The sequence below is a fragment of the Misgurnus anguillicaudatus genome, chromosome 10 (assembly GCF_027580225.2).
Source record: "Misgurnus anguillicaudatus chromosome 10, ASM2758022v2, whole genome shotgun sequence".
NCBI lineage: Eukaryota > Metazoa > Chordata > Actinopteri > Cypriniformes > Cobitidae > Misgurnus > Misgurnus anguillicaudatus.
This window is the reverse complement of record NC_073346.2, coordinates 15,150,445-15,172,146: the sequence shown is the minus strand read 5'-3', so window position 1 is coordinate 15,172,146 and position 21,702 is coordinate 15,150,445. Positions and strand designations below refer to the sequence as shown.

Sequence of the window (21,702 nt, the reverse complement as noted above, 5' to 3'; positions counted from 1 at the left end):
TTGGTCTTGGCAGATCAGAGGATGAAAGATGTAACCTACAAGTAAAAAAAATGAGAAATTAAATAAAATTGGAATCATCATAATAAAATGTACTACTTAATGTGAAAGGTAGTATATAAGCCGTATAATTTTGTTATTTGCACAAGCAAACAAGACCAGACTTGCTGTACATTTTATTATATATGTAAAATGTTAAATTAAGCAAATGTTTTTCTAAATACTTGATTATAACGTTGATGGAAAATAAAAATGTGATTCATAAAAACGCAGTCTATCTGTTTTATTCCACACTCTGTCATTAAAGGCATTTACAGAAGACATCTCCATCTTGTGTAGCACAAGGCTTTTAAATGGCCCTCTTCATAATTGCTCCATCATTAATTCTAAGTGAAAGGTAGCAATAAACCGTGAGTGCCACTGGTCGATTTGTCCTGATAAAGGACTTACGGAGAAAGAGAAGGGATGGGGGCTGAAAGGGTCTGGAAAACATCTGTGATATTCCACTACAACGCATGCAGGCTAATTCTGTCATTTTATGCTTGTGTGTGTGTGTGTACATCATAACCAAAGCATAGTTTTGCCCACAGCAGTTTTTGTATCACTATGATCTCTATGCTAATGGCAGTAGTTAATCGTCTGCCAATAGCGTGACACCTTTTCAATGTCATTTCTGTCTATACTGTTGTGTTTTCTCAGTCCATTTGCAGCAGGGGGAAACAAAAGCGGTATTGGCAGTAGTAACAGGCTAATATTGGCTGCAGAGGGCAGCTGACCGCCTGCCTTCTGTATATTTAGCTCAGGGCCAATACATGGGAGAAGTGTAACAGATATTGGCTGGCATTCACATCTCCTAAAGGCGTGGAGCTATAGTGAGCAAGAAGAAGAGAAGAGAGAGAGAAGGGTAGAGGGTGGCTTCCTCAGATCGCTCCTCTGCGCTGGTGGTGAAAGACCGGAGCTTGCAGCATGATTCTGCTCACGCTTGGATTATATTTTCCACTTCTCTGCTATGTGTCTTCACTTTCTTTCGTTGATAGCATTTTTCCTCTACCAACAGGTAAGACGGCACACCCGTTGTCATGTGTCTTTGCACATGCATGGTACAGTATGGGTTACACTTCATCTAATTGGGGGATTTCTCTGACATACGCAAAGGGATGTTTGTTTGCACATGATATGCAAATTTGCATCGTGGACCTTGGTTGGACCACTTTTTATAACGTTGATGTGTTGCAAACTGTGTTTGTGGTGCTTGGTGAAAATGAATTCATTAACTGAATATTGATAACATGCATTTGTTTTATTGGTCAAATGCTTTATTGATTTCTTTCTGTCATATTGTGTTAAACAGATCATATTGCAGCCCAGATGTGCAGATAATCTAATATGAACGCAAGAATTCTGAAATATTCCTATATTAAAGACCCTATTTGTGAAAACCCAGTTAAAGTCAATTTTTGTAATATGCTGTTACATAAAATCATCCTACATTATGTAAAGAACAATCTGTATAAATATAACCTTGATATATTAAATATTGACTGAGAAAGACCATGTCATAGATTGAAATCAATGCTTGAAATGAAACTTTAATGCTCCCAATCTCATAATCAGATTATAAGGCCGGTACTGAACAAAACAATAAGTAGAATTTACTTCATTTTTATTTTGCTAGTTTTTGCACTAATATTTAACACATGTGTAAAAAATATGTGATATCTACTTAAAATTTAGGTAACAAATATAATATTTTAAGAACGTTTTAAGGTCATTGATGGAGTCTTCCTGATTTAATCAGGTAAAATTGCCTCTTCTCTTAAAATAATTATTATATACCACATTATGATGAGCAAGTAAGAGACTGATCTCAGTCTATGTCTGTATATGTGTCTCGAGTATATTTGTCTCTGGAACAACAAAGTGGCATTTCCCAATTTTGGGGCATTTTCAAACTGGATAGGCATTTTTAACCATCCAATCAAAAAAAGTACGGAAGCCGTGAAAAGCCATACATTGTTATTTTTTAACACCTATTTCAGTTTGAAAATGACCCAAAATTAGGAAACGCCTCTTTTTGTTTTGCAGAGACCCAAAAGCAGTCCCATGTAAAGCATGCTGGGAACCTCAAGTCCACTGTCTATTCCAAAATCAATCATGTAGTTTCAACACAAAATGATTAAGTTAATTTTTACAAATTTAACTAAAATTAGGCCCTATACGTGATAAAATTACCACATAAAAGTAAAGAATTTACTCAATAATATGTTAATTTAGAAGTACTCAAATTACTCATATTTATATATTATTTTAAAGGAATATTCCATTTTCTTAAAAGAAAAATCCAGATAATTTACTCACCACCATGTCATCCAAAATGTTGATGTCTTTCTTTGTTCAGTCGAGAAGAAATTATGTTTTTTGAGGAAAACATTCCAGGATTTTTCAAATTTTAATGGACTTTAATAGAGCCCAACATTTAATACTTAACTCAACACTTAACAGTTTTTTTCAACGGAGTTTCAAATGACTATAAACAATCCCAAACGAGGCATAAGGGTCTTATCTAGCGTAACGATTGTCATTTTTGACGAGAAAAATAAAAAATATGCTCTTTTAAACCACAACTTTTCGTCTAGGTCCTGTCTAGCGCGACCTAACATAAATGCGTAGTGACGTAGGGAGGTCACGTGTTACATATATAAAACGCACATTTGCGGACCATTGTAAACAATAAACTGACACAAAGACATTAATTACTATCAGTTGACATACAACAACGTAGGAATGGTCCTCTTTCAACACACTTGTAAACACTGGGGCGGAGTTTCGCGTTCGTCCTCTGTGACCTCTTGACGTCATGAGGTATTGCGTGGGGTCAACCTGGCGCATCACGACCGGATTTAGACGAGAAGTTGTGGTTTAAAAGTGGATATTTTTTATTTTTCTCGTCAAAAATGACAATCGTTTTGCTAGATAAGACCCTTATGCCATGTTTGGGATCGTTTATAGTCATTTGAAACTCAGTTGAAAAAAAACTGTTACGTGTTGAGTTAAGTTTTAAATGTTGGGCTCTATTAAAGTCCTTTAAAATGAGAAAAATCCTGCAATGTTTTCTTCAAAAAACATAATTTCTTCTCGACTGAACAAAGAAAGACATCAACATTTTGGATGACATGGTGGTGAGTAAATTATCTGGATTTTTCTTTTAAGAAAATGGAATATTCCTTTAACTACCTTTTTTTGTTAAAAAACAAGAATTTAAAATGTTTCACTTTTGAAAGGTTACACTTAATTTTTTTTATAATATTTTAAAAAATTGGTTACACTTTATTTTACGGCGTCACTGTTACCGTGTAATTATATATTTAATTACTAAGTAATAATCATCAACAACATGTACTTACTATAGGGTTGGGGTTAGGTTTAGGGTTTGGTTTAGGATTAGTTGCATGTAATTATGCATAATTTTTTTTTCATTAAATCTACTAAGGCACATAATCATTTTACACAAATATTAAAATAAATATAAAAAAGTCTTTGTTTCTGCAGTGTTGGCTCCAAACGATGTTGCCCTAATTTGCAGTAAATTAAATTACCACACAGCCATCAAAGATTGGCATCATTTTACTCTAATGGTAAAATGGCAATGCTTCAGTATACTTAGCCAATACTGCAGTAAAAAGATTATTTTTGGCAAGTGCTCATTTGAATGTTCACTTAGTGCTCGGCTAACTTTGTTTTGCTGTTTAATGTGCTGAGATGTTCCTTTAAAACACAATGACTTAATGGTTTTCTAGTCCCTGTGTAACAAAAATGTAAAATGTAATGTAGTGTAGTTACTCTGACATCTGCATGAACTTTACGGAATCTAACTTTACAATAAAAGTGCAATGTAAAGAAAATGCAGCATTTTTTTTCAAATCAACATATTTTTTGTGTTACTTAGTTGTTTTACTAAGTTAAACAATTTCAGCTTTTTTATAAAGTATGTCAACTTATAACAAGTGAAAAATTAAAATAGTAGGTTGAATTTACTTGAAAAACCAATTTGTTTTAACTTCATGCTGCATTTTTTTACAGACATGACTTTACATTTAAAAATCACCTTGACACCAGTTGGTTAAACTTTATTCACAAAATGCTTCAGAAAAGTGATTATGTCTAACATTTGATGCATCTGCAATATAATTTTGTCATTAAGTGTGACAAGTTAAAAACAAGTGCATCACATATTGTAATTATGAATATGGTTTATAACCTATATGCTAAAACCTAAATCATATGATTTTTGCTTATACACTGTAAAAACTGAAAGTTGGATTAACTTAAAAAAAAAATACTTAACATGGTAAGTTTACATTTTATTACTTAAAGTGAAAAAAAAAAACCCACATTTTTTAGGTGTACCTAATTGAACCAACTGAGGTAATTTTGATTTTCACCTTTTACATTTTTTTACTTTAATTGAGAAAAAGTGTTACCAATTAAAGTAATTTTTAAGAAGATCCAACTTTCACTTTTTACAGCGTATAATGCTGATCAATTTGCTGTGATTGTTTATATTGAAAATACTGTAAATTTACTGTACAACAACAACACATTGAAATCGAATAAATTGATAGGCACCACAAAATCTTTAAACATCTAATGATTTTCCATAAGGGAGGACAAGTATCAAGCATATGACAAGTATCATAGCTGTCATGTGTTCCACTCCCTCTTTTTCCAAAGCAGTGGAGTGAAACACGTTCAATCACGTGTTTGTGGACATGACCCTCATCTCGCTTCATCCACAGATCTCCAGTTGCTGGAAACCAGAAAGAAATTCAACCCCTGCTGTTTACTGACTCCTCCGCCCCCCCTCTTCCCTCCACCCCCCTCGCTGTGGCGGAGGTCTCTGGTGAGTCCCCATGCATGACCCTTCATCCAGGACCTGTAATTTGTTGTGATGTGTAAACTCAATGTGCTTTGACATATGAGATGAAAAGGTTAATTGGGTCAATGTGATAGGTAAGGATCAGTATGTGAATGAGTTAGGTGTGTTACCCTAATCAGCCAGTCAGACGATATACGTTATGTGTTTATGATGTTTTCACGACTGTGAAATGTACAATGAAACTACGTGTAATGCAAAAAGTTTTACTGATCAATATTGTGCTATAAAATTCACTTCTCAAATGTTATTTTGTGTATGCATTATCTTAGACCGAGAATGAAGTTACATCAAATGAAGGGATCTCAGAGGAGAAGCACAACCCTGAAACCAATGTGTGTTCCCCGGGGCCTCCAGGACCCCCAGGACCTGCAGGACCTCCAGGCCCTCAGGTATTTGCATTGCATAGGTCCCAAAAAAGATTTCTGTTTTGTATTCCTTTCCGATTCGTATACTTTTATTATGAATGACATTATCAGCATAACATCTGAAAATAAAACTAGCTCTCTAAAATACTTGATTCTGATTGGTCACTTGCAACATCCCTCGACAGCAGCCAACTTCTAAAATTGATAACATACCACTCTTCGGGGTACTGTGGATCATTTTCGACTAATACTGCTTATATGATTAATATATTACTCTGATGTCTCTTTCCTCATGCCAGGTTTGAATTTTTTATGAATGAGCTAATAAAATATTTCAAATCAATATTTTGTATCTACTTATTTACTCATGTGACAAGCAGAAGGATACAAGATAACATCAGTGTCTCGATCACCCCATTAGTTTGTATTTTGTGGTAAAACTGGCTATACATTATCTCTTATAATTCCATAAAGCTTATTTGTGGTTCAGTGGATGCGTGTCAGACATTTGCTCATCGATTAGTGGTTTAGAAATATAAGACATTAGTGTGGAATCCAGTGACGGCCGGTGACTTCTTCTTCGAGGGTGCACTATGCAACGCTTGTCACAACATGTATGTAGCCCGTCATGTGTGTGGCTCGTCATTTCAAAATATGTGTTCGGCGCGTCGTGTGAACTTATGTGCAGCATTAATGATACACTGGAAAAAGTAATACCTAGATCTAACTTATAAAAAGTGAGGCAAGTGACTGCATGGGAAGTTTTAGGTTGAGTCAACTTTCAACCTTTTTTAAGTATATTGAACACACTAACATTACTTAATATGAATGCAATAAAATTGAGTTAAGTTAACTAATTGTGCTAGTATTACTCAGTTAGATAAACCTTCTTTTCTTGGTACAGGTAGCGTATTATGGTTAGTTGTTGTTTTTTATGCCGTCAGATGAGGGCTAGAAACGTTTATTCAAACAACACACCCACTCAGTTTGGTTTTGGGCAGCTGTAAAGCGCGACATACTTCAGTATGCAGTCTATGCACAAGCACCAGTCTTCTGAACAATGGTAACTACAAAACTCAAAGAAGAAACAGAAACTCTTCCAAATATCGAAGATAAATGAACATTAAACACTAACAAGTCTTTCTTTTTAGTTAAAAACAAAACAAAAAAGTTTCAATTCAAATTTCACTCTCCAAATGCAGTCCCATGCAAAGCATGCTGGGAACTGCAAGTCCACTGCCTAGTTAGTTGTGTTTACTAAAATAATTCATGTAGTTTTAACACAGAATTTCTTTCTTACAAATTTAAATCGATTAAAGATAATAAAATTAAGTTGAATTTACTCAATAATGTGCTCATTTAGAATTAATCAATTTATTCCAATTTGTATTTTATTTTAACTCATATTTTGATTAAAAAAACAAGAATTACATTTTTTTTAATACAGTTTACTCAATTTTTTTTTTTTAAATCTACTAAGGCACAGAAACACTTTTTACAGTGTAAAAGAGACACTCACGTTTGCCAGATACTCGCTTAATCGCATGTGTTATCATCAGAGTTTAATGTTAAGTTAGTGTCTTGTGACTCTTTCGTATACGTGAGTGTCTTTTTGATTATATGTCGTTTCGACACGTGTGCAGCAGGCACATATTTTGACATGAAGCATGATGCACATGGATAACATGACACTCCGAACACATATTTTTAATTTGCGCCCCTCGGAAGAGAAGTCACTGGCGCCACCACTTGTGCTACAAAAGGGTCTTTACAACGATGCCATAGAAGAACCATTTTTGTTTTTTCTTAAAAGAACCATTTCTTTACCTTTTTATAGTCTAAGGAAACTTTTTCCACTACAAATAACCTTCTGTAAAACAGAAAGCTTCTGTGGAAGTTGAAGGTTCTTTATGAAACCTTATTAAAACAGTAAGTTTTGTGTATCACTGTGCAGCACCCTTAGTAACGTAAACATATATGTGAAGAAATATTCTGTTGCTTTTCAAAGTCAGTCAGTGACTATTTTATCCAGTGAAGGGAAGGCTTTTAGTCATTTTACTTCCTGAAAGTTGCCTTGATATTTTCTTCTTTAAAGGGGCCATGGACAAGACTTTTTTAAGATGTGAAATAAATCTTTGGTGTCCCCAGAACACATATGTGAAGTTTTAGCTCAAAATACCATATAAATAATGTATTATAACATGTTAAAATTGCCACTTTGTAGGTGTGTGCAAAAATGTGCCGTTTTGGGTGTGTCCTTTAAAATGCAAATGAGCTGATGAAATCCAAACACTGATCACAATGATGGTGGTTTGTTGCAATTAAAACTCAATTGTGCTTTTCTCTGCACTAAATGGCAGTAATGTGGTTGGATAGTGCAGATTAAGGGGTGATATTATTATAATAAGAGCTCCTTATGACATCATAAGGAGTGCCAAATTTCCACGACCTATTTTTCATGTGAAGTAGTCTGTTTTTTACGTGTATGCAAACGTACGTGCATGAAAATTGCACTACGCACACTGTACGTGGACCCTCGCGTAAACATAAACATTAACTATATCTCACTCTTTGGGGTGTAAAACAATTTTCATAGATTTTTTTTAAAGATTACACTGTTACAAATTTCTGTAGAAATTGCAGTATTACTGGCAAGTTACTGTAGATTTAAATGTATTATATTTGCTGGCAACGGCTTGTTTGAAGATAAATGAACATTAAACATTAACAAGACTTTATCTTTACAGGAAAAAATATAAAAAGTACACAGCATTACGCAAAGCATTTCTGGAAACCTAAATCAGAAAAAAATAAAAACGGTTGATGAGGATTTCTGGTTCCCAGAATGCTTTGCATGAGGCTGTTTTTTATAATTTTATTCTGTCAGACAAAGACTTGTTTAAAGGGGACATTCACACGACTTAAGATGTCAAATAAGTCTTTGGTGTCCCCAGAGTACGTATGTGAATTTCTAGCTCAAAATACCATATAGATAATTTATTATAGCATGTTAAAATTGCCACTTTGTAGGTGTGAGCAAAAATGTGCTGTTTTTGGGTGTGTCCTTTAAAATGCAAATGAGCTGATCTCTGCACTAAATGGCAGTGACATGGTTGGATAGTGCAGATTAAGGGGCGGTATTATCCCCTTCTGCCATCACAAGGGGAGCCAAATTTCCATGACCTATTTTTTCACGCGCTTACAGAGAATGGTTTATCAAAACTAAGTTAGTGGGTTGATCTTTTTCATGTTTTCTAGGTTTTATAGAAGCCCTGGGGACCCAATAATAGCACTTAAACATAAAAAAATTCAGATTTTCATAATATGTCCCCTTTAATATAAATGTTTCTTTGAAAAAATGGTTGCCAATAAATTATATATAAATATACAGTAAGTTATTGGCAAACTGCTGCACACCTACAGCAAATTTTTCAAAGTGTAGATTTTCAAATAATGTAATATCTGTATGAACTTTGTGAACTATGTAAAATGATTTAAAACTAAATATGTACACTAAAAACATATAGGCTATATTTAAATGCTCAGAAATCGACAAACTCTTCAATTTCTTGTATTAAAAACATTACATTAAAACAATGTATTAAAAACATCCATAAGTATTCCGTCATGTGGAAATTTGTTGAGGATTGTGTAGTTGCTGAAGGTATATTAAGTTGTCAGAATGGTCAGTTACAGTTTGTTGTAATTAGCCTTTATAGACCTCTCAGCATGAGAGACGCGTGTGAGTTCACCAGACGTCTTTCTGTAGTGACACGGATGCGACCAGCTCGCCCCCCCACATCACAGCAGGCCATTAACGCTCCACATTTAGATCAGATGAAAATAGACCTTTTTCCACTGCCAGCCTCTGTTTCATCGTACCATTCTTAGAAACAACCCCGAGAAAGACACACAGACAGCTAAACACCCCCGAGAGAGAGTTTACCTCACCCCTGTATGTCTACTCAGGACATATATCTCTCCCTGATGTGGTTTAACATTTATCAGTCACAATATGTTGCTGACTTGGTTGAAAAACTCCTTTTTAGGGCTCTGTCAGTGGTTTGAAGTTAGCTGGTTATGTTAACTCAAAGATGTTTTAAGATGCATTATAAAATTGTGTTTGTTTGTGATCAGGGTCTTCCTGGACTGCCGGGACCACAAGGACCAAAGGGAGATAAGGTACATAATACATGCATAATATGACACACAGACATGGGATATACTGGTTGAAGCCTGTTGTTAAATTAACAAATATTTAGCATCAAGATAGAACAGCAGTAGTATCTGTAAATGCTAAGTTAAGCCAATGTCGGCTGACTCTCTGGGGTTGAAAAACCCCTAGGAGAAACACCACCGCATTTTTACCCAGGAGGAAAAAAGTCCTAGGAGGAAAAAACCCTTGGGATATATATATCCAGACAGGCTAGCTATTGCAGCACTAGTATATTACCCAGACAAGTTATGTAAATGCTTTGTTCCATACAGGCTAACTATTGCGAGATAAGTACATTTACTAGACAAATTATGTGAATGCTTTATTAAAGAGATATGTCTTTAGTTTAAACTTAAAGTGATTGACTGTGTCTGATTCTCAGACATCAGTTGGCAAATCATTCCAGAGCTTAGGGGCTAAGTAGGAAAAGGATCCACCACCTTTAGACACTTTTGATATTCTAGGGATAGTTAAGAGACCAGAATTTTGTGACCGCAGTGTACGTGATGGATTGTATTTTGATAGTAATTCTCTAAGATACGAGGGTGCTAGACCATTTAAGGCTTTGTAGGTGATTAGTAATATTTTAAAATGTATGCGATATTTGACTGGTAGCCAGTGTAAAGATGCCAGAATTGGGCTTATGTAGTCATACTTCTTAGAACAAGTAAGCACTCTTGCAGTGGCTTTTGAACTAGCTGAAGCTTGTTTACCTGATTTGCATGGCATCCCCCGAGTAACGAGTTACAATAGTCTATTCTAGAGGTCATTAGAGCGTGGATAAGCTTCTGTGAATCTGATGAGATTAAGATATTTTTAAGATGGAAGAATGCTGTGCGGCAGACGTTGGAAATATGACTATCGAAGGATAAATTGCTGTCGAACACCACAGTTAACCATGAAAGATGGCACCACAGTGCAACCATCTATGGGCAACTTGTAATCTGACATATTTTGTTTGTAAGTATATTTTGTTAATAAGTATCTCTGTCTTATTGGAGTTTAGCATAAGGAAGTTATGTGCCATCCAGTCACTTATATCGCTAATACAGTCTGTTAGTTTACAGAACTGGTGTGTTTCGTTAGGATGTAAGGAGATGTAAAGCTGGGTATCATCCGCATAGCAGTGAAAACTTATGTTATGTTTCCTGATAAGAGGTTACATATATAAGGAGAACAGGATAGGACCTAAAACTGATCCTTGCGGTACGCCGTACTTAAACGGGGAGTAATATGACTCTTCCTCATTTACATAAACAAAATGATAGTGATTTGTTAGATAAAATCTAATAGGGAGCCTATCCCAGAAAATTCCTTTAATTTGGCAAAAGTCTAACCTGAATCAGTTGTGTAATGTAAATAAGTGTGCTGTTTCAAACTTTAAAAAGCTGACAGTATTATACCCTGTCCAAATTGTGATTGTTTTCTTCCCCTCATCCCCCTCTTCTGTGTTGTTGCCAGGGCGAAATTGGAAGACCTGGACAAAAGGTGAGACACTCACTGTCCTCCACTTTTTAATAAATGGATTAAAGTGAAGGACAGCTAGCAAGAGACGTACACACACACACAGCCTGTAGTTGTGTCACATCTGCAGCAAACACAATGAGCTTCAAAGCACAAAAAGGGTGCTTTTTCAAAAATGAAAAGGGTCCATAGAGAACCTTTAGCTACACTTTACAATAAGCTTGTATTTGTTAACATCAGTTAATGCACAATGGACTATTGTAACATGAATAACTGTATTGGCATTAACAAAGATTAGTAAATGCTGATTAACTCTGTTATTCACTGTTAGTTCATATTAACTAATGCATTTACTAATGTAAACAAAAACAATCTTACTGTAAAGTGTTACCTCTTTAGCCTTCACAGACTCCACAAAAAGGTCATTGTAGAAAAAGGTTTTGCACACTATAATGCCTGTTTTATAAACCCTTGACCTACAGGATCTTTGGTGAACCAAAAATCTATGGCACCAAGTACCCTTCATAGAAGTTTTATTTTTAAGAGTGCAAGAGCAACCTTGACCAAGATAAGTAGGTCATGATCTTTTGCATTTTATAGCAGCGGATTGCTTATAAACAGCAGGGGACACCTGTGGTCACCCACATTAGATTCAATCCACCATGGAACATCCCCATGGCTTCTTTCCCACAATTACACCGATGGGCTTGTAGTTTCCAGGAAGGCATTTGGGACCCGGGTCAGTAATACCTACAGCAGGGCAGCGGGTAAACTGAGAAGCCAGTAAACGCTGCACAGGATTCTGGGTGTACTGGTGCATTGTTTTACTAGAGAGGAGAGGATTGTTGCTGGTGTAAGAGCTTTGCAGCATTGCATAGTAATTTAGCTTAGTGCTGGGACAGCCCAATAAATCATTTGTTTTTTTTTACAATCCTGCCCGTAGCACATTATTTAATTAAAGACAGGAGACTGATGGGGCTTGGTTTAGTTTGTTCTCTCTCTCTCTCCCCTGATTGCTTTTTTGTCCCTCAGAGCAACCTTATTATCTTAGTTAGGATTCTGGAAACGTTGGAAAAGAAGTGCAGGTCATCACTATAGCTGATATTCACTGGGTAGAATTGCATCCTTGTTTACATGGTGGCACATGTCAGCCTATTACATTTATACTATACAGCTTCAGTGATTGAATTATCTGACAGTCTGTTGCTTGAAAATATTACATCTTTGCATATACTGTATATCTGGAAGGGCTGTAGGTTATATTACTATGTCCCCACATCATATTATACAGGTGATATAGTGATCGTTTGTGTTTTTACAGGGACGCACTGGCCCTCCTGGTCTTCCGGGGCGACAGGGACCAAGCGGGTTGCAAGGACCAACTGGACCCAAAGTAAATAACTTCATCTTGATGTCTAGAGAATTCCTTATGCTGCCATATATGGGCAACACACAGTGACAAAGTCACTGGTGGTGTGAATGCAGCTTTACCCTTATTTTTATTACAGCGAAAACAAATTTACCTGAAATAGATTGACCTAAATCAGCTTTTTTTAGGGCATTCCTTAGTGGAATGGATTTCACTGATGGCGCTCTGACAAGTGAACAGGCATATGCGCTAAATACGCTAAAAAAGTAGATGGGTCCCATATCGGCCCTGACCCAAATGGCACACTTTGATGACATCATGTAGTGCAGACTTTAGGGACCCTTGACGCGAGTCAATGAGGGTGCACCGGAGTTGTATTTTGGGACAGACTCTAGACTCACACCGAAAATAGGAAGAGAAGTTGCCCATCAGTGTGAACTCCTCCCATCCGTCGTCTGATTGCTCTTTCGCAAGGACTTTTGGGTTGGCAAAGTGCGTGGAGCCTGCAGCAGTGCGGGCTTCGCTGAAGATCGCTTCTAGGGTGCAAAGGGGGTGCTAATGAGCACACTTCGGAGCATAAAAATGACAGATGGGACATAGACTAAGCAAGCATGGGCAATTTAAGCCCACGAGACCGAAAGTCCAAGTGAAGTGAAGGCCAAATGGCTGAAGGTGTTTCTTAATTGGCCTGTCCCAAATGGCGCACTCCGGACTTGTGGACCTCCTCAGAGTCCACACTTTGATGACATCATGTAGTGCAGACCTTAGGGACCCTTGACGCGAGTCCAAGAGGGTGCACCAGGGTCGTATTTTGGGACAGCCTCGAGTGTCATGCTGGAAATAGGAAGAGAAGTTGCCCATCAGTGTGAACTCCTCCCTACCATTGTCTGATTGATCTGATTGCTTTTTCGCAAGGACTTCTGTGTTGATAAAGTGCGTGAACTTAAAGCCTGCTGCAGTGCGGGCTTCGCTGAAGGCCGCATCAAGGGTTCAAAGGGGGCGCTGATGAGCACACTTCAGAGCGTAAAAATGACAGATGGGACACCCTACAGACTCGTAGACTAAGCGAGCATGTGCAATTTAAGGCCACGAGATCGAAAGTCCACATGAAGTGCGCCATTTGGGACAGGAAGGATCCTCGGAAGCCAGAATTTCGAGGATGCTACGTAATCGACATCCGTCGAAGGACTGTTCCAATGTCAAGGATCCTCGGATTTTCAACCAAAGAGTCCTTCGTTCGAAAAATATCCCATGCACAGGGAAGGATGCATATGTAGCCTTTGCACTCTTCGCGCTCTGAAATTACCCACAATCCTATGCACGCAGCGCCGAAAGCACATTTTTTACTGACGTAATGACGCAATAATGTGCACTTGCTAGCCTGTTCCATTTATGTATTATCTGAATACTAAAGAGGAGCCTCGTCTAGCCTCTAAAGGAAGTGACTTTTGAAGGAACAGTCATGCCAAGGAAGTATCCTTGACCTCGAAAGTCCATATGAAGTGCGCCATTTGGGACAGGGTCATCATTGGTCTTAAAACGTGGGTGGGTCTTGTTCCATATGATGGTTTCGACACCCATGTCTCTTGGGTGTTGTTTAGATGGATTAAAATTAATTATCTGAAATGTCTTCGTAAACAGTGTGTATAAAATTGCATACCAATTCAACCAAAGTCAACCAAATGTGGAAAGTTTTGACTTTGAATCATTTTTGATCACATCTTTAGTGTCTGGTTGTGTATGTTGTATGACATCACCCCATGTGTGTTTCACAGGGAGAGAAAGGTGACTCTGGACTCATGGGTATGCCAGGGGCAAGAGGACCAATTGGACCCAAGGTCTAAATCTTCTACACTGTCTGAATGAATTGTCTTGGGATATAATATATTAATTTTGTTAAATGTAGCTAAATGCTGCTAATTTCTTCGATATAGGGCTTACCTGGATATAAGGGAGAAAAAGTGAGTAGATTATTAAATGGGTAAATCAATTCAATAAAATGTTACCCCAATACAAATATTTTGTAATCATTTACATTGGATTACATTGATTTGGATTGAATGTAAATGATTCAGGACTCACTTTAAAGCTAAGTAAATAACCTAACAGTGTTAGCAAACAAAGTGTTTGCCGCTTAATTATATTTTTTCACATCCATATATTAAATGGTGAAAAACTCAATATTTTGAGCAATTTCACACAAAAATGATCACTGTCACAATACAAGAATTGGTTTAAGATGATGTTCTGAGAGATGTTCGTTTTTCTTTTTAGGGCTCACAAGGTTTCAGAGGGGAAATTGGCTTAAAAGGAGACAGGGTAAATAATATCAGTTTGATTGCTTGTCTTTATTATATTTTAAAAATCGACATAAACCATAAGTTCATTTATTTACACACATTGTGCTATTTTCTGTTTTAGGGATCAATGGGTCTTCCTGGAATGCTTGGCCAAAAGGTATGAAAACTGTATTTTTTTTATTGTTTTCTACATAATAATCCATCCTACATGATGTAAAGAACATTCAGTGAAAATATAACCTTGATACTTTTAATACTGACCGAGTAAGACCATGTCAAAGATTGAAATTAAACTTTGATGCTTCTAATCTCATAATTAGATTATGAGACTTTAGACTGGATTTCACATACAGGGTCACAAATAGTTAGCATACATAGCTGTATAACAACATTATATATGTGACTGTAGACAATGTATTATAACATGTTATCCATGCGTGGCTCAGGGTGAAATGGGCCCAAAAGGGGAACCTGGAAGCTCAGGGAATAGAGGACCCACTGGCCGTCCAGGAAAAAGAGGAAAGCAGGTGATCCATCCCAAAACACACTTCCCCGATGCATGATCCATAAGCACAGATTTAGAGTTATTAGTTAATTAATACACAAATAAAATGATTGATTGTCGAATATTTAAAAAAACATGACAGAATACCAACATGATAAAGTAAATAATAAGTCATTTATTTCTAATGCAGGGCTCAAAAGGGGACACTGGTGCACTTGGGCCTATAGGACCTGCTGGCCCTCAGGGTCCCCCTGGTCACCCTGGCCCTCCTGGATTGCCAGCCACAGGTATTGTATTACATGGAGACAAGTACATACAGTGCCGGTGCTATCTACATACAGCAAACAGGTCACAACAATCCTCCGGTCTCCTAGTAGCATAGTGCCCAAGTAAAATGACATTATAATTAAAACTTAAGTAATTGAATCTTTTATTTATATATTATTACCTCTTACTCTGATTAAAACAAGTTGGATTTGTTAATCTTAGGATCACACTGGCATTTGGTTCTCCTATGGTCCTCTGATCAGATGATATTGCAGCATAAGTCATAACCACGTGCATGAGACCCTAAAATCACATGTAGCTCAGGATATCCCACCACTGATCTATTTAGCATCAGAAGCAACCTGATCCCGGTCTGTAACCAGAGGGTGAAGTCATGACATCATGTTCTTAACCGACGCCTGGTGTGGCCGGGAATCTCGCAGTGTTACAAACATTATGTCATCACGGCTTTCACAAGCAGCTGCTGTCTTGTTTTGGTTTCTGTGCATATGTACTTGAATGCTTTTTCTTTGTGATAGATGAGATCCCGGTTTAGTGGCTCTTAAAATCGCATCACATGGAGGGGCATTTATATCTCATTAGCTAAATGCTGTTTACCTCTGTTCAAGGACTGTACATGGTAGGACGAAAAGGGGAGAAGGGACAACCTGGCAGCCCGGGTCGCTGCGGGTGCAACGCCCCGTCCAGTGCCAACAACCCCTCTGACCAGCACTTGTCGTGGGGCAGCTATCCCAGAGTGCCTGCGGTAAGCCAGTAATGCGAGTGCGGTTTAGAGACTAAGCCTTAATATTGCCAGATGTCTTTGGGTCTCATTGGATCGATTGTTTGTTGGATGAAATTCAGAATTAGTATGACATTTGATGTTTGACATGTTTGATGCAGATATTTGTGGTGAACAGCGAACAAGAACTGAACCGTCTCCAGACTGACAACGCTCTGGCGTTCCGAAAAGACCAGAGGTCACTTTACTTCAAAGATAGTAATGGCTGGATGCCAATTCAGGTAATTATCTTTTTCCATAGTGCATAAAATAAAAACTCTTTTCCATTCAAACACATTCATAAATTCCTTTCATAAATTCAAAAGAACCATGGCTGTTAAACAAAAAATAACAAAACGTAATACATTCGCCGACTTACAGTGCATTCAAGGTTTAATGTGTTCCCAGAAAATCTAACCCATGACCTTTTGTGGTTTTAACGCAATATTTTATCAATTGAGCTACAGGATCACAACGCATATAATGATATGATAATATAAAATGATTTGCAGATTACAAGGCTCTCTTTCATTTCAGTTAACACCTTTTCAGTCGACGGAGCGAGATCCTGACCAGGAAGGTTTCTGTGGTGATGGCATTGTGCAGGTTGAGAATGGAGAGGAGTGTGATGATGGAAACAAGGTGGTCACAGACGGCTGTGTCAGTGAGTAATAGGTTGAAACGGTAGTGAACCAGCTGACAGCTTATTCCTGAGAAATTTGGACCACAAAACCAGGGTCCATTTTTGAAATTGGCTGTATACATAATCAGCCCAGAATTTCAAAATATGTGTTCGGAGTGTCATTTGTGTGATGCACCATTTCAAAATATATGTTCAGTGCGTCACGTGAACCTACGTGCATCACCTACGTGTAAAAATACGTGCTTGCTGCACACCAGTGGTGGCTCGTGACTGCTCATCCAAGGGGCGCAATTCAAAATAAGTGTTCGGAGTGTCATAAGTGTGTGTTTTCAAAAAATGTGTTTGTTGCATCATGTGTTGCATCGGGCACTTGTTTTGGCGGGACGCGTGATGCACATAGGATTCCTCGACGCGCAGAACACATTTTGAAACTACGAACCACACACGTGAAGGGCTACATACATGTTGTGACCAGTGGCGGCTCGTGACTGCTCATCCGAGGGGCGCTAATTCAAAATAAGTGTTCGGAGTGTCATGTGTTGTTCCCTTTTCCAAAATATATGTTCTGCGCGTCAAGAGATCCTGTGTGCATCACGTGTTTTGTCAAAATAAGCGCCTGCTGCACACGCGTCAAAACCGTTTATGATAAAAGAGACGCTCACGTTCACAAAATACACGCAAGACACTTTAACACTAAACTCTGATTACACATGAGATTTTACGAGTATCTGGCAAACGCGAGCGTCTCTTTTATCATGAACCCTTTAGACGCGTCTGAAGCTGTGACAAACTTCGCATTGAGCGCCCTCGAAAAAAGAAATATCCGGCCACCACTGCTGCACACGCGTCGACGCTCACGTTCACAAAATACTTGCAAAACAATAAATTAACAGTAATCTCTGATTACACATGAGATTAAGCGAGTATCTGGCAAATGCGAGCATCTCTTTGATCATAAACCCATTCAAAGAGTCTGCAGGAGGCACTTATTTTGACATGACAAGTTTTTGACACGTTTCACATGACGCACCGAAAACATATTGTGGTTTGACGAGCCACACATATGATGGGATAAATAAGTGTTTTGACGTGGTTCGCATTGTGCGCCCTCGAAAAAAAGTCACAGGCCGCCACCCATCCAATGTATTGGCTATTGCTACAAATATACCCATGCAACTTTTTTTGTTTTGTGGTCCAGGGTCCATAGGAACGCAAAAGTGATTCTGTAAATTACCAATAAATGGATAAATTGTCCAGTATATTATTAGAAAGTAAACGGGAATAACACCATACTGTATTAGTTGCCCTAATTTGTTCTTGGTAATCATGTGCTCCAGGATGCTTGATTCTGATTGGTCCACTGCTGAAATCTGTGGACAAATGTACAATGACTGCTAAACTTTATACTTAATCAGAGTCACAGGTTGTTCATTATATCCCTTTGCAGTCTTTTTTCAAAGAAAATAATAATTCATGTTTATTTATTTATTAATGATGAATAAATGGAGTTTATTTGGCAATTTTGACCAGATAACGGACACTGTTTCTCCCTCTTTCCCATTCTCAGAGTGTAAACTTGCATATTGTGGTGATGGATATCGCTATGAAGACGCAGAGGAGTGTGATGGGAAGGATTTTGGCTTTCACACATGCAGATCCTTTTTACCTGGGTAAGACTGTTCAGGTCTTTTTTAAAGGGAACAATGGGGCTCAATGATTATGTATTTTTTTGGTCCCAAAGTATACTTTTATTGAATTTTAAGGAAAATTTCTGAAGGTAGATGGAGGTAAATGTGAAGGTAGCTGAGGGGGCATATACCCAAATATAAAGGGGTCAATTGCAAAGTGTCAACTGTTAGAAGGATACGCACATCACCATATGCAAACACTTTAAAATTTGATGTAACAAGTTAATACTTAAAAATATCCCTTTAAATAACTTTTGGACAATGTAATATATTACACCATTAAAAATAAAGGTACCTAGCGATGCCATAGAAGAACCATTTGGTTCCTCAAAGAACCTTTTTTTTATGTCCTAATAATAACATTGTACCCATTTTGCTGTCCCCAGGTCTTACGGACGTCTCAAGTGCACATCCGACTGCTTAATTGACTCCACAAACTGCAAGTATTTTACATGAGGACACAAGAAAACCTCAAACCGATGTCTCGTGTTATCTGACAAGTCACGAGATCCACGACTCCGAACAACACAGATTGAGCAGATAAACTGAGAGTAGATATCATTGAAGGATTTTCACAAACACATTAGCTGAACTTCTTCGTTGTCATGCTGTTAAGAAGCCACGTAGCTCACTCGGGAAAGGAACCCTCGGCAAAGCCGTGGTCCTCACGCGGGACCTCTCGCTCGCGGTCTTAAGAACTGTAGCAGGACTTCAGACACTATTCTGGCTCGACGTTTGGCCATCGCGATTGGCCACACAGAGGAAACCGGAGAGCCGAAGGTGTCTCGGAGATAAAGATCTCAATACCTCGACGTAGTACTGTTTAAAAAAAAAAGATTTTTTTCACTATGGGTGCTCTGTATATGGAATGCAATACTGTAGTATTTTGCATGAGGCTGTGATTGCTATAAACATTTCGGCAGAGATCATTACAAAGCCATATACACGATCAAGACAGGTTGCTTAAGGTTAATAGACCCTTTACTGAGGCATTGTCTAGATGACGTCAACACTTAGCCTAACATTTCCATCCATATCTCAGGAAATCACTTAATCGAGACCCCTCCATCTCCAAGTATGGAGCAGGGTACGCATATTCCACTTCTATCACTTTAGTCTAGTAGTTCAATACTCTCGTCTTGATGCACGCTTCAAGAACAAGCCTTGAAGTCAAGGGAACCCAGTTTATTTATTATATAGGTCTACATTAGGGGAGGGTATATAATCATATGTGAAGGCTCTCAAGCTGTTATTGAAAGTTTTGTACTGTCTGCTGTTGCAGGTGTATTATTATGCTGCTATTCAGGCTTAAGACTGTTGGATTAAGACTGGACTGTTAATGTTGTCATTGGTGTCAAAAAAAAGTAAAAGATTTATCAAAGTCCAGTCTGAATATACCTCAACATATACAGTGTGCTGCTTTAGCTTTTTGTCATTACAGGACCTGAGGTGCAGAATTCAGCATACAGCACTTACTTACCTGTTATATTCAGTAGCTATAGCTTAAGTATTCAAAAAAGTACACTTTTTTGACTGTAAGCCAGTTTTCCATAAGCTATATGATATGCATTTGGTACAGAAACCTCTTTGCTTATTTTCTTGAGGATGAAAATCCTGACTTATCTTGTAAAATAATATATATATGGGAATGGAAATAAGTGTATTGAAATTAATCTGCATGTTTGTATTATTGTATACTCTTGTTAAAAAGAGCAGAATTGCCATGTTGATGCTGTACAGCAGGTGCCGTTCGGCTGAACGACTGTAGCGTAAAGTGCATTTAGCTTGTAACCGACTGTTATCCTCACACTTGTACAAACCGAGGACATAATATGCTAGCATCAAATACTGCACAACAAACGAATAGAAAAAAGACTTGTTTGTCCTATTGTATTAAACCATGTTTGATACTGTCCTGTAACACTGATCAAATAAAGCTGATCAAATATCATGTCGACTATGTTTCTTGCCCTTCGAAAAGTTAAAGGAATAGTCTACTCATTTTCAATATTAAAATATGTTATTACCTTAACTAAGAATTGTTGATACATCCCTCTATCATCTGTGTGCGTGCCCGTAAGCGCTGGAGCGTGCTGCGACGCTTCGATAGCATTTAGCTTAGCCCCATTCATTCAATGGTACCATTTAGAGATAAAGTTAGAAGTGACCAAACACATCAAGGTTTTTCCTATTTAAGACGAGTAGTTATACGAGCAAGTTTGGTGGTACAAAATAAAACGTAGCGCTTTTCTAAGCGGATTTAAAAGAGGAACTATATTTTATGGCGTAATAGCACTTTTGGGAGTACTTCGACTCGGCGCAGTAACACCCTCCCTCTCCCATTATGAGAGTGAGAAGGGGAGCGGACTTTTCCGGCGAGTCGAAGTACTCCTAAAAGTGCTATTACGCCATAAAATATTGCTCGTATAATTACTCGTCTTAAATAGGAAAAACGTTGATGTGTTTGGTCACTTCTAACTTTATCTCTAAATGGTACAATTGAATGAATGGGGCTAAGCTAAATGCTATCGAAGCGTCGCAGCGCGCTCTAGCGCTTACGTGCACGCACACAGATGATAGAGGGATGTATCAACAATTCTTAGTTAAGGTAATAACATATTTTAATATTGAAAATGAGTAGACTATTCCTTTAAAGAAACACTAAAGAGTTTTTGCTCTTTGCTCCCCCTACAGGTTGGAAGTGGAATTGTCCATTACCACTGTCGTAAATAATTTAGCCTGCTGCAGCAAAGCTGGCTTTGATTGGATTGTAGGTCTACCATAAAGCAAGTTTTTGTAGTTTTCACTCAAAAATACAGGACCGCGACCTGATGGTTGGTAACTTCTTTAGTGCGGTTTTGGCCGATAGAGAGCTGCAAAGTGAATGTGAAGTTCACCCTGTTTCGAGTGGATGAACGACTGAAACTTTTTTGGAAACGTTATTTTAAGGTAAAAAACTGCTTTAACTCCTGAGTTGCAGGTTAGATTTGAGAGTCTCAGACTATGATGTCATATCTTAAGAGGGGTTGCACTGCATTCGGAGGAGTTTCTCTTGCTCATCATGTATTGTAGCTGACTAAGCACTGTACTTGATTACAGCCAGCTGCAGTAAGATGACCATCAGCATTGCTGAGAGACCGAGTATAAAGTATGTGGGTGTGTGGTCTGATA

The 21,702-nt window shown here is 37.8% G+C and overlaps 1 protein-coding gene across 1 annotated transcript; it reads left to right on the top strand.

Annotated features, from left to right (window-relative positions):
- Positions 1-3: 3 nt before the first annotated feature.
- colq (collagen-like tail subunit (single strand of homotrimer) of asymmetric acetylcholinesterase) lies at positions 4-20,482 on the top strand. Its single transcript, XM_055210024.2, has 17 exons — positions 4-1,054; positions 4,794-4,897; positions 5,203-5,322; positions 9,436-9,480; positions 10,976-11,002; positions 12,300-12,371; positions 14,123-14,185; positions 14,282-14,308; positions 14,622-14,666; positions 14,769-14,804; positions 15,094-15,174; positions 15,343-15,439; positions 16,049-16,185; positions 16,323-16,442; positions 16,738-16,864; positions 18,411-18,513; positions 18,918-20,482. Exons 1-17 carry the CDS (start codon positions 964-966, stop codon positions 18,985-18,987), a joined length of 1,365 nt encoding a protein of 454 aa, XP_055065999.2. The 5' UTR covers positions 4-963; the 3' UTR covers positions 18,988-20,482.
- Positions 20,483-21,702: the final 1,220 nt, after the last annotated feature.

What these genes read in the sequence shown, in the direction of transcription:
- colq (XM_055210024.2), top strand. Translation starts at nt 964, where the DNA reads ATGATTCTGCTCACGCTTGGATTATATTTTCCACTTCTCTGCTATGTG. An exon ending in CAGGACCTCCAGGCCCTCAG is followed by an intron (nt 5,323 to 9,435) that starts GTATTTGCATTG and finishes GTTTGTGATCAG; the next exon opens with GGTCTTCCTGGACTGCCGGG. An exon ending in ATGGCTGGATGCCAATTCAG is followed by an intron (nt 16,443 to 16,737) that starts GTAATTATCTTT and finishes CTTTCATTTCAG; the next exon opens with TTAACACCTTTTCAGTCGAC.